Below are 13,128 nucleotides of genomic sequence, written 5' to 3'. Positions count from 1 at the left end.
GGGACCTTGTTCCACACCACCCACTATTTCTCTTCGGGACCTCAGCCTCCATGTCCTCTCTGATTGAGTGTCTGTTTGTCCCTGCAGCGGTACATCGATGGCGGCTTCACGAGCATGCAGCCCTGCGCCTTCTGGACAGACTCCATTACCATCTCCACCTTCAGTAGCCAGCAGGACATCTGTCCAAGAGATTGCCCGGCCATCTTCCACGACTTCCGAATGTTCAACTTCTCCTTCCAGTTCTCCCTGGAGAACATCACCCGCATGACACACGCGCTCTTCCCGCCAGACCTGGTGGTGAGAGACAGGAGGGTCAGGGTGGGGTCCAGAACAGAGGCAACCCTCGGTCTTGTGTCTCTCCTCTCAAAGGGTTTCCCTGGACCTTTGCTGTGATTAAAGGATTGCTAAAAGACAAACAGGGTTGAAGATATGGCTCAGTTGGTAGAGGGCTCACCTAGCATGCTTGAAGCCCTGGGTTCGATCCCCAGCGCTGCAGAAACTGAGTACAGTGATACACATCTGTAATCCCAGTCCTGGGGAGGTAGAGGCAGGTGGGTCAGGAATTTGGGGTTAACTTGAGCTACTTGCTATCCTATCTCAAAACAAATAAACAAAATTCTGGGACAGAATCTGTGGTCAGCTACTACCAAAATGTTTGCAATTCAGCCCTCCTCAGAGACAGCAATGTGGAGGGAACCTCTCACAAACCCCTCCCAACACCCTCTGCAAAGATATCATCACTGTCCTGATCTGACAGGTGGGGTCACTACATAGCCAGTGAAGGGCAGCACTGGGACTTGAACCCAGACCCCAAGCTCTAGCCTTCCCATGACCCAGATATGTGGTTGTTGACATGGTCTCGGGTAGGAGGGGGTTGCTGTCAGCATGTAGAACGTGGCTGTGGGTGGGGACAGTGACCCTCGTTCATTCTCCTGTGTCACCACCTAGATCCTGCAGAATTACTACTATCGGGGCTATGATGACGCCGTTTCATACCTGCGGAGGCTGAGTGAGTAGCTGGAGTCTGAGGAAGGGAGGACAAGGAAGGTGGCAGTCGTGGGAATGGAATTCTGGGTAGAGGAGTGTCCCGTAGCCATAGCCGAGAAAGCTGGGCATGAGGAGACCCAGCATGGTGCCCTGCCACGGTGGCTGTGGAGTGACATATGGGACAGCGTTCAGAGTGTTTCTAAACACGTTTATGGAATTAAAAACAAGGCAAGCGTTGGAGATGCAGCTCGGTTGAGTGCTTGCTCGGCGTGCCCAAAGCCCTGGTTCAGGAGTGGTGGAGAAGGCTGGAGGGTCAGAAGTTCAAGGTCATCCTTGACTATAGAACTTCTTCCAGGTTAGCCTGGGCAGCTCAGGACCCTGTCTCAAGTAGATGTGACTAGTTACAGTTGAGCGACCTCTTGATTAACGGATCAAAGGGAAGAACCATTAACCTTAGCTGGTCTGGACCCAACCCCTGTCTCCTCTATCAGATGAACAGAGACTAAACGTTCAAACTCCACGACGGTGTGGCAAGTGTCTTTGGGGAGAGAGAGAGGCAAGACCTGTCACCTACGGCTGGCCCAGCCTTCCTCCCTGTGACCTTCGGGGTCGTTGTATAATTTTCTATCCCAGTCTCACTTGGCTCTGAGTTCCCAGCATGCCTTATTCTGACAAGGCCAAACATCTCTGTGACTTCTAAAAAAATACTTCAGGAAAAGAAATATTTTGGGGTGAAACTAAGGGTTGAATGATATTTTCTATAATATATATGCTAGAACGTATACTAGAAACATATTCTTTCTTCAGATTTGTTCCCTGCCTTCTCCAGCTCCCTTATCTTCTTTCCTTACGTTCTCCTGCGTCCTTACTCCCGTCCAGGCTTCCAGGAACATGAGAAAACAAATGATAGCAGGGAGGGAGGAAGAGAGGAAGAGAGGAAGAGAGGGAGGGAGGGAGAAAGGAAGGGAGAGAGGGAGGGAAGGGAGAGAGAGAGAGAGAGAGAGAGAGAGCCCTGTGTTTTGGAGGCAAGTTTCCCAGCCCCACCCCGGAGCTGGAGCTGTGAGTCCAAGGAAAAATCACTTCTGCTCTCCAGGTCTTGTTGCCAGTTTTGTAAAGAAGGGCTTGTACCCCAGCTCTTGACACCTTTGTGCTATGGAGCGGTCAGTAGTGAGTCTTCTGGGGCCTCAGTTTCCCCATCTGTAGGGGAGCAATGGCAGGGACCGCCCCTAGAGGTTTACTGTGAGTGTGGAAGGTACATCAATGGTGGTTTACATCTGAGTCACACACCTGTGACTCCTAGAGCCTGGAGGGTGAGGGGCTAGCCAGGATCCCAGAATTTGGGGAACCCTTCACTCTCTCCTGGGTGATGGCGTTTGTCAGGGATTTGAGGTCAGGAAGATCTTATCATTTGATACTTAGATTTTGAAGGCGACTTCATTTCCCCAGCCCAGGGCACACCCCCTGCACCTGCTTGTCACCCCCCGCCCGAGTTCTTCCCAGGCTCCCTGTGATGTGCGCATCTCCCGCCAGGTGGCGCCAGCGCCCACGCGTGAGTCTCTTCCAAGTCCTCAGGCTAGATCTCTTGGATTTTTCTTCTAACACCGGATGTGATCAGGAGATACTGGGAAATTCCTTCTGGTACCCAGAGCCACACTATGAGTCCCCACCGGCCACTTGGAAGCACTCAGCTTACTCCCTGGTTGTTGCGGGGGAGGCAGTCACTGCACACAGAATAGTGTCACCCTGACCCCCATCCCGTTTCTCTCCCCCCCCCCCCCCCCCGCAAAAGTTCTCACCCACACAGTTACTCCCGCAGCTGGAAAGCTGCTGGCCCTGGCTGGCTGCCCCTGTGATGTGGAAAACAAGACGCAGGAGCTGGAGGAGGCCAGTCTGCACCCAGCTGTGGCCAGCAGCCCTCCAACCCCCCCCCCCCTCCGACACATGCACCATCCCTCATCCCCAAGGTTTTCTGGAGAGGTTGGGGCTGAGTGCTGGCCCAGCATACATAAAAACCTAAATTTAATTTCCAGTATTCATAAACCTGGCAGTGTGGCACATGAGGTAATCCCAGAACTGGGGAGATGGGAACGGTGGGATGTGTGTGGGGGAATCAGAAGTTCAGGGTCATCCTTGGCTATATAGTAAGTTTGAGGCCAGACCAACCTGGACTACATGAAACCTTATTTCAAAAAAGAAAAAAAACGAGAAGTTTCCTGGAGTCCTATGAACTCCACCTTCCCCCACCTCCTTACGTCCAAATCCTCCTTAATTTGTTCTCTGTCCCTAGTGCTGGGACTAACTGTGTGTCACCATGGCTGGCCATGTATCATATTTATACAGATTTCGCTCACACCCCTGTAATAGACTATGAGCATATAAAATCTGCTGTGCTGTGTTTCTCCTAGACGCTGCCTACCTCGACTCCCCCAGCAAGAGAGTGATTTTCCCGAGGGTGGAAGTATACTGCCAGATAGAGGTTGCCCTTGGCCACGAGCCCCCAGCTCAGCAGGACCAGCTTGAAGACTCCTCACTACCCCATGCTCAGGGGGCTCCCCAAGAGGACAGGAAGGATGGCCATTCTCCAGCTTCCCCACCAGTGCAGACACCTGAATCCAGGACCAGCGGGGTTGTGGAGTCACCAGGGGGTTCTTCATCTGAGCAATCACCAGCATCGCCGTTGGCCCCACCCCAGTCATGCCCGGAAATGAGTCCCGGGCTGCCCACCAACCCCAGGGACACTGACCCAGTGAATCTTCAAACTCCAAGCCTGAAGGAAGGAGTGAAGGATGGCTGTCAACCGAACTCGGCCGCTGACAACAACCGAGGCACAAAAAGCCTGTCACCTGTATTGCATACCTCAGACTCAGCGGCAGATGTGCACAGCTCAGAGGCTGGATCCTCAGTTTCTGTTACATCACCTGAATCTCTTCAATGTTCTGGACTGCTGCTCAGACATCCCCAGGCAGCTGGGGCAGCCAGGGCAGCCTCTGGACTTCCACCCTCGGGTCCTTCAACACCACCTGCCCTGCCACCCATGGAGGAGCTGGGCTCAGAGCGGCCCATAGGTATGAGTCTCCCTGCTCTGTCCCTCTAGACAAACACTTAACAGTGTGGAACTGAGAAACACCAGTTGGTTGAATTAAAGGCAAGCACCACCATTGACTGGCTAAAATAAAATAAAAGAAATAAAATAAACCAGGCAATGGTGGTGCATGCCTTTAATCCCAGCACTCTAGAGGCAGAAGCAGGCAAGTATCTGAGTTCGAGGCCAGCCTGGGCTACAGATCAAGTTCCAGGACAACCAAAACTATACAGAGAAATCCTTTCTCAAAAACCAAATTAATTAACTTTGATTAAATAATATTAATTAAATAAACATTAATAAGGTTAATACTGATATTAAAGGCCTCACTATAATAAGCCATCTATATTTAGAACTTACAGAATTTATACAACTCTTTAACTAACAAACATAAACCCATGAGGACCCAAGTTTGATCCCCAGAACCCACATAAAGTCTGGGTATAGCAGCAGACGCCTGTATGTTCTAACACTGGGGCCATGAATATAGGCAGATCCATGGAGCCCACTGGCTGGTGAACCTAGGCAGATTGTAATTGGGAGGCTGGAGAGATGACTCGGTGCTTAAAAACACTAACTGTTCTTCCAGGGGACCTGGTTTCAGTTCCCAGCACCCACATATCAGCTCACGGCCATCTGTAACTCTAGTTGCACGGGACCTGATGCTCTCACACAGACATACATACAGGCAAAACACCAATGCACATACCTCCAACTCCACACTAACACTCACTCAGTGCACACATGCACACACACACACCAGTGGTCCTAATAATATTCTCCATTTCAAGATGAAGGCCTGCTTACTTGCACTGGTAGATGTTCAGGCTTCAGCCCTGGGAATTTATTATGAAATTCTAGTGTAGCGCTTTCAGGGATGCCTCTGATGTCACCGCAGAAGCCAGCATCGTCTGCCCTCCACAGCTGCTGCTCTGGGTCTCGATCAGATCCCCTGATGTGACAGCTTGGATCTTACCCTTGAGGAGGGCACTCTTTGTTGATTCTACTGTTTACTTGTTTCATTATTATTATTATTATTATTATTATTATTATTATTATTATTATTATTATTATTGGCTTTTCAAGACAGGGTTTCTCTGTAGCTTTGGAGCCAGTCCTGGAACTAGCTCTTGTAGACCAGGCTGGCCTCAAACTCACAGAGATCCCCCTGCCTCTGCCTCCCGAGTGCTGGGATTAAAGGTGTGCACCACTACCACCCAGCTCATTTCCTTATTATTTTAAAATACTTTTATTAATCCTTTGAAATGTTCACACATGTGTAGATGCATGCATGCATTTTGTGTTTCTATTTGTTGGGTCTAGTGGGATGCCTCCCACAGTACATGTGTGGAAGTCGGACGACAGCTTGGGGGGGTTGACGCCCTTCTTCTACCACAGAGGTCCCAAGGACAGAACTGCCTTTGTCAGGCTTGGTGCTTTTATGTCTTGAACCACCTTGATGAGTCTCTGCGGCGCACGACGCCTGTCTGCTCTCTATGCGCTACCACACAGTTTCCAAGCTTTGGACAAGGGGCTGGAGGTTGAAACACACAAACTCACACAGACAGAGAGACAGAGACACGGACCTCTAGTCCCTGGTAAGAAGCCCCTTATTCAGTAGCACCACGGAGGCTTATGTACCCAAGTCAGGTGGGCCAACAGGTGAAAACCTTATCCTCTGATCCTCAAGGCCGAGGCAGCACGTGCTCGTGAAGCAGAGCTGGTAAACAACTTTGACACAGCTTTCAGTAACTCAGATCAGAAGGAAAGTAAAGATCTCTAGCAGGGAAGAGCAGCTGGGGGCCAGGACTCCAAATGGTCCCAACAGTCCTCTTGGCTGTTGTTTTTAAGATTTAAAAACCTTTCCAGAGACTGGAGGGGTGGTTCAGTGCTTAGGAGCACTGGCTCCTCTTCCAGCACCCACAAGGCGTCTGGCCTCTTGTTCACTGCACACAGACATATATACCAGGGCTTTTCTTTTAGGGCTACCGACCAGCTCCCAAATCTCATCCCATGGAGACTTCTGAGTTATGAATGCTCAGCCTAGCTTAGGCTCAATACCGGCTAGCTCTTTTAATTTAAATTAGCCTGTTTCTCTTTATCTACCTTCTGCCTTGGGGCTTTTTACTTTCTTCTTCTTCTTCTTTTTAAAAGATATTTATTTATTATGAATACAATACTCTGCCTGCATGTGTACCTGCACCCCTGAAGAGGGCACCAGATCTCATTACAGATGGTTGCGAGCCACCATGTGGTAGCTGGAATTGAACTCAGGACCTCTGGAAGAAGAGTCAGTGCTCTTAACCGCTGAGCCATCTCTCCAGCCCTTTACTTTTCTTCTGTACGTCTACTTTCACGGCTTCTGTCTGTCTGTCTGGCAGCTCCCTCTCTTTTGCCCTCCTCTCTTCTTTCTTTCTATCTCATCTATTCTCTCTACCTGGAAGCCCCACTTATCCCTCTCCTGCCTCACTTTTGGCCATTAAACTTTTTATCAGATCAATCAGGTGCCTTGGGCAGGCAAAGTGACACAGCTTTACATAACAAAACACATATCCTTACATCATTAAACAAATGCAGCATAAATAAATGCAAAATGCCTTCACATACTTAAATATTCCACAACAGTCATACATGTAGGCAAAACACACATACACATAAAATTTTTTTAAAAGTTAAGAAAATTATGTTTGCTAAGTGTGGTGGTGCACACCTTTAATCCCAGGACTTGGGAGGCGGAGGCAGGCAGATCTCTGTTAGCTCAAGACCAATCTGGTCTACAAAGTGAATTCCCAGATAGCCAGGACTGTTACACAGAGAAACCCTGTTTGTGAAAAATTAGAAAGCAAAAAAAAAAAAAAAAAAAAAAAAAAAAAACTCTAAAAATTGGTTTTCTTGACAACAGCATCTCACTATTTTGTCTCTGGCTGTCCTGGAACTCACTCTGTAGACCAGACTGGCCTCAAGTTCACACACATCCACCTGCCTCTGATTCCTGAGTGCTGGGGTTAAAAGTGTGCTGTGCCACATGTCTGGCATCTCTGCATTTATTTGTTATCTGCAAAGTGACCCAGTGCCCCCTACGTGTCGCCTCCCTCCCTCCTTGTGTGTTCACTCCGGCTGCAGGGCCTCCTGCCTCTCCACAGCTGACAAGCTTGGCAGCACCGGGCACCAGGAAGCAAGCCCCCCACAAGCCGCTGGTGTAAGTTTCTCCATCCTCAGGACATGTTCTTGCCTGTGCTCAGGGGAGGGGGCCAGCAAAGTGAGGTTTCTGCCCTTATGACTGCCTGGGACCCACCCGGCTCTTCTCATCTATGGGACAAGAGTTTACCCTTTGTGCCCTCTTCTCTCCCCAGTGAGGCGCTATGTGGAACGTGCCTGTTGATGGGGGTGATGCCATCCCTCTGCCTCCCTCCTGCGCACACTGGGTGCACTCTGTTCTAGGGCAATGGGAGTGTGTGCCCAGGGTCTCGTTTTGAGTGAAGCCAGGTTTGAAGTCTAACAGCACCTTAGAAAACTCCTGATGGTGTGGTGGACTCTCAAATCTCTCTTTTGAAGCTGGCGTGGTGGTGCACGGCTTTAACCCAGCACGATATACCCTCGCAGTGAATGAAAAGGATTGAGTGGGCGGAGTAACGGGGAATCGTGGGCCAGATAAGCCCTTTCTGCCTTAGGTTGCTTTGTTGGGGGCATTTACCTCAGCAGGAACCACACTGAGAGCAAATGCTTCAGTTGTCTGGGTCGTGTAATCCACACTCTCCATTATCTTTGCAGGCAGGACAGATCTGGAGAGCTGGAGTGCTTAAGGACCCTGGGAACTACATTTCCCAGGCTTCCTTGCTGGTTGGGTAATAGTTGGATTGGCCAGTGAAAGGCACACATCCCCCTTCGACTTTTAGAAAAGCAGGGTTGAAACATTTAATTCTTGTGTTCTATCATTGGATCTGGGTAGCACTCCACAGCCCAGGCTAGCAGTGAGCTGGCACCCCTGCCTCTGCCTCCTGAGTCCCGGGACTATAGGTGTGTGTTATCATGCTCTTGAGCAGTTCTTCCTTAGACATTTGTAGTTTATTAAGATGTACCTGCTTCCCCATTGTGTATAATTTCATCTCTACAACTGGAGGTGTGTGTCTGGAGAGGTGGTGGATGAGAATGCAAACTGTCCTCGCAGGGGATCTGGCCTAACTTCCGGTCCCAGCATCCGCATTGGGCAGCTCACAGCAGCCTGGAGCTCTAACTCCAGGGGATCTGAAGCCCTTTTTGTCTCCATGAATGCATACTTAAAACATGTAGACACACATACACATACATAAAAAAGGAAATCTTAAAAAACCTTTCACAGTTTGTGTAAATTAAAATATATGAAGTATATATTGTGTTTGTGTGATTTTAACCTCTTTGTGTCTACATTTAGTAGGTGTAAGTGTGGGCTCTGTTTGTCTCCTTGGCCTGGTATTGTCCAGATAAACAGTTAATGATAATCAGAAACTGCTGGGGAACGCCAACCTTGGCCAGTGCCGCTGGGGGTCTCCTGAGCTGGGGCAGGGCTCTGGTGGTGACAGACACTGTTTAGGCCATAACAAACCACCTCCTTGCTTCTTTGCCTAGGGACAGTCTTGCTGTGGATTCAAACAGGACAAACAAGATGTTTAAGAAGAAACAGAAGACAAATGCCACCAGAGAGTGCTTCCAGAGAAACCCTCGGTCCAAGAAGCAAGCCAGCAAACTGCAGTAAGTGTCTGGATACGTGCGGTCAATGGACAGACAGTTCCGCTCCGCTGGGCGGGCTCAGAGCTTACAGTTAGGACATCGGGGCTCTCGGAGTCTCCATTTTCTGACCTGAAAAACAGGGGTGACCCAGCTCAGAAGCCGCTGAGGGTACAGCGCAAGCCACCCAGTGAACGGGAAAGCCATACAGAAAACAGCAAGTGTCAGGGCGGGATGGTCCTGGAGGTTTGCCAGCTATTGCTCAGCTGCTGGTTTCTGTTGGGTCCAGGAGGGTCGCGCAAAGATGAGAACACCACCAAGTCTGATAAACCAGAAGCAAACTTTATTCCAGAAACCAGATCCTAGGATAACCAGAAGGAAACTTAAAAATAAAAAAATAAAATAAAACACCGCGGGGCACAGAAGCTTATCAGCTAGCTGAGACCACAGCCAGAGATGGTGTTTGTTAGGCTGTGGCAAACGGCTGGTGTTTGACCCCACCTTTTATAGTTAGGACACCAAGCATTAGGTCTGGGTAAAGAAATTTTTACAACCTTGTCCTGACCCTTGGGCTGATCAGCAGAGACCCTAGGGAGGGGAGTGAGTGCTAATGTCAAGGGGGAATTTGGAATTAACTGGTTCCTGGGCTGAGAATTTAGGAGGAAAAACCTTTCACACTGTTTCCAGGTAAATCTTCAGATACTGACTGCCATACTTTATAACCTCCATCATCAGAGCTCATTAATTAAACCTTTGTATTTATCCACTGTCTCCTGGTACCTCCGGGTGTAAACTGAGGTCATGCCTCTCCTCTGGTGGTGCCAGTTTCCCATAACAGAGACAGTGTCTGACCCAGAGGTCACATATTTCTGTCTCCTAAAGGTTAAACTCAGTTCACATCTACTGTTTATTAAGGATGGTCAGGACACTGCTCTTGATTTGTAGAGAGACACTCTGGCCTTGTAAATAAAACAGCCAGTTGTAAAATGACCTACGCTTCCCAAGCATCTGAGAAAATAGCTCACTGTGAATGAATGATCCTTGATCTGCTGAGAAAGCTGCTGACAGTCTGTTCTCATTCTCCTAGACTTATAACTTTATAATTCATTATTTCTATATTTTTATTTTCTTATGCCTGGACTCTTCAGTTTCCTTTGGTCCTTTTTGTTTTTTGTTTTTATTTTTTGAGCTGAGTTGCCCTGATTCTGATTGTCCTAGAACTCCCCTTGTAGACCAGGCTGACCTCAAACTCAGTGTGCAGCTAAAGCTGACTTTGAACTCTTGACCTCCTCCTGCTTCTAGCTCTCCAGTCCTGGAATCATAAGCACGTGACAGCATGCCTGGCTCATGTCATTCTTTTGCTAGCAAACACCTTACTTGTCTCAACAGGTTGTTGCCTGTGGCCATTCTTTAGTCCATTCAGTAGAAATTAATTTTTTGTTTTGACATTTATTTCCTTCCTGTTTGTTTGTGCACATATATGGATATATGCCACAGAGATCAAAGAACAACATTCTGGCGTTGGCTCTAACCTTCCATGGTCCCTGGGATTGAATGCAGGCTGCCAGGCTTGGGGGCACACGCCTCTACCCACCGAGCCATCTGACTAGTCCTAGACGTTTCTTTCAAGGCCCTCTTGGGCTCATGAACTTGTATTTTATTCAACCGTCAATTAGTTCTCACAGTTGCTGGGACCCATTTACTCACGACTGACTGCAGAGAGGGTGTCATGTACCAGATGAGTGAGGGCCGACATTCAGAGTCCCTTCTGTGGATACTACATCCACAGCAATGATAGCCACGAGCTGGAGAAAAATCCTTGGGTCCAGTTGGGACCGCTTTGGAATCTATCCTGGAACTAGCTCTTGTAGACCAGGCTGGCCTCAAACTTGTGGAGATCGGCCTGCCTCTGCTCCCAAGTGCTGGGATTAAAGGCATGCATTACCACTGCCCGACCTAAACATAATATTTAAATAAAAAAAACAATAAAATCTATTTTGAAGGTGTAGGGCGAAACACCGAGTTTACCTCTGAGGTGGGCTCGGCAGGATCTTGTAATTTCCCAAAGAGGCTAAGCAGCTACCCTGGGGCCTCACCGCAGGTGAGAGTAGGGTTTGGAACGCTAATTGCTCTTCCTTTTCCCCCTCACACATGCGTCCTTGGCTTCTGGAATCCAGGTCTGCTCCTTGTCCACTGGACTTTCCTGTACTCTCCACTTCAAAGACAGTTTGGGTCACCTACAAACCTCATCCCAATCGGATCCAAGAATACAGCTGCCCTGAGGTATGGAATCCTTCTGGGTGTCCTCCAGGGTGTCCCCGTGTCTCCTGTCCCAGATGGCTGTGTGTCCACCTGAGCAATGTCCTTTAGCCTCATTTCTTCCTGACACAGCCGCAGTCAGCTCTAGTGTATTGTGTGTTAAGAAACAGCTGGGAGCGTGTGGCACACACCTTTAATCCTAGCACCTGGAAAGTGGAAGGGGGGGATATCTCTGTGAGTTCAAAGCCAGCCTAGTCTGCATAATGAGTTCAAGGTCAGTCAATACTAGTGAGACCCTGCCTCAAAAATCAAAGAAGAAAGAGAAAGACGCGCGCGCGCGCACACACACACACACACACACACACACAGAGAGAGAGAGAGGGAGAGAGAGAGAGAGAGAGAGAAAGAGAGAGAGCGAGCTAGCAAGCTGGGATGCTGGTAGAGGTGGTGGTGCAAGCCTTTAGCCCAGCACTTGGGAGTCAGAGGCAGATGGATCTCTATGTGAGTTTCAGACCAACCTGGTCTACAAGAGCTAGTTCCAGGACAGCTTGGGCTATACAGACAAACTCTGTCTTGAAAAACAAAACCAAACCAAAAAAAAAAAAAATTCTCTCTCAAAATAAAATAAAATGAAGAGCGCTGAAGAGAAGTGCACAGATGACCGCCAAAGGGTAACCATCCACCTGCGTCCGTACCCGGCCCAGTAGGCTAACCACATAACTGAACTGAGCAGTCTGGGAACCACCCCCACCTCCTGGAAAACAACTACCAATTAATCGTTTATAAGCTGAATAATATTTCAAATGCCTTTTTAAATCACTTTCTCATGAGGAATCCCCTTTGCAGAATAGCTAAGGGGTCTGGGAAATAAAGTGAACCCCTTAACTGGCTTTTGGGACAATCCTAGATCTCTGGTTTTGAGCAAGCACAGCAGAGGGAACGCTGGAAAGAGGCATGAGGGGAACTGCGGTCAGGATGTCCTAGGCACGGGCTCTCAAAATGACTTTCTCCTTTCTTAGGGAGTGGGTGGACAGAGCACCTAGGCTGACTGATGCAGGAGAGACCCCAGTGACCTGGAGTCTGAGTCCAGCTTCCTGCTCAAGGAGAGCTGGTTGGGACCAGGGGGTTGCTCTCTGCCGTCCAGCGCTGCAGAAGGCCTGCTCCCCCTCCCCGTGTCTGCTTCCCTGTCTGAGGAGTCTCCTGCCCACCAAAGTCTCCCCCAAAGGAGGGACCTGAGCAGCATTCTGGGCTCCAGAGATTTTCAACTCCATCCCCGTGGAACTGTAAGGCTCAGCCATGCAGACCAGCAGTCGCGGGCTTTCCCAGTCTTGGAGTAAGGGGGAGGATGTCAAGGATGAAATGTCCCTTCCGCCACACCAATGAGGGCAGAGTGTCCTTCACACCGCTGTGACAGTGAGCCACAAGGAAGACATCTCCAGCCTCCGTGGGGATGCTCTGGAGACATGTAAAATTAAACATCTGCTCTCGAGCTGGCGTGGTACAGCAGCCCCAAAATGGCTTGTTCAAGTTCTTGAGGGGTAATGGTGGGTTGAGAAAGGGAACTTTGGGGAACTGCATTCCTGAGGTGCACGACTCCTGTGGTGTGTGGCTCTTGTTAATCCCGCCGGGCAAGAATAAGATCACTACCACAATTTTTGAGTTAAAATTGAAGCAAGCTTTATTTTAATATTATTCTGTTGGTTTGTTTTTGTGTTTTCGAGACAGGGTTTCTCTGTAGCTTTGAACACTGTCCTGGAACTCGCTCTGTAGACCAGGCTGACCTCGAACTCAGAGATTCGTCTGTCTCTGGCTCCTGAGTGCTGGGAAGCAAGCTTTATTAAAAACAGGCCAGGGTGATGGATATTGGCCAGGTTCATACCTGGGATTTTCAGAGAATGGCTATGAACTACATTAGTCCAATGCCTATAAAGGCAAAAGCCACAAGGCTATGTACTTCATGCCTTTGTCCAGTCAGAGGCAAGCATACATCCTGACGTACTTCCTGCCTACATACCTCCCACCTACACGTGATCAAGCACATCCTGTGCAGTTGGGGCAACCAACCTTGTTTGCAGAAGCGAACCATGTGGCTTGTT

General features: G+C 49.0%; 1 protein-coding gene across 4 annotated transcripts in view; it reads left to right on the top strand.

The window, feature by feature from the left end:
* Pnpla1 (patatin like domain 1, omega-hydroxyceramide transacylase) overlaps nt 1–12,538 on the top strand; it is a 38,546-nt gene extending 26,008 nt beyond the window's left edge. For 3 of the 4 annotated variants that reach the window (XM_087898368.1, XM_087898367.1, XM_087898370.1), the window contains 6 exons: nt 88–297; nt 949–1,009; nt 3,393–4,052; nt 8,675–8,797; nt 10,951–11,056; nt 12,052–12,538. In XM_087898368.1, the coding sequence (XP_087754494.1) occupies nt 88–297; nt 949–1,009; nt 3,393–4,052; nt 8,675–8,797; nt 10,951–11,056; nt 12,052–12,268 (1,377 nt within the window). In that variant the 3' untranslated portion in view covers nt 12,269–12,538. Of the gene's footprint in view, nt 1–87; nt 298–948; nt 1,010–3,392; nt 4,053–7,192; nt 7,269–8,674; nt 8,798–10,950; nt 11,057–12,051 lie in introns of all 4 variants that reach the window. The other variant, XM_087898369.1, reaches the window with a different exon arrangement.
* Nucleotides 12,539–13,128: the final 590 nt, after the last annotated feature.

The sequence above is a fragment of the Myodes glareolus genome, chromosome 18, assembly GCF_982192425.1.
Source record: "Myodes glareolus chromosome 18, mMyoGla1.1, whole genome shotgun sequence".
NCBI lineage: Eukaryota > Metazoa > Chordata > Mammalia > Rodentia > Cricetidae > Myodes > Myodes glareolus.
Note: the sequence above shows the minus strand (reverse complement) of the source record. Positions and strands in the feature narration are given on the sequence as shown.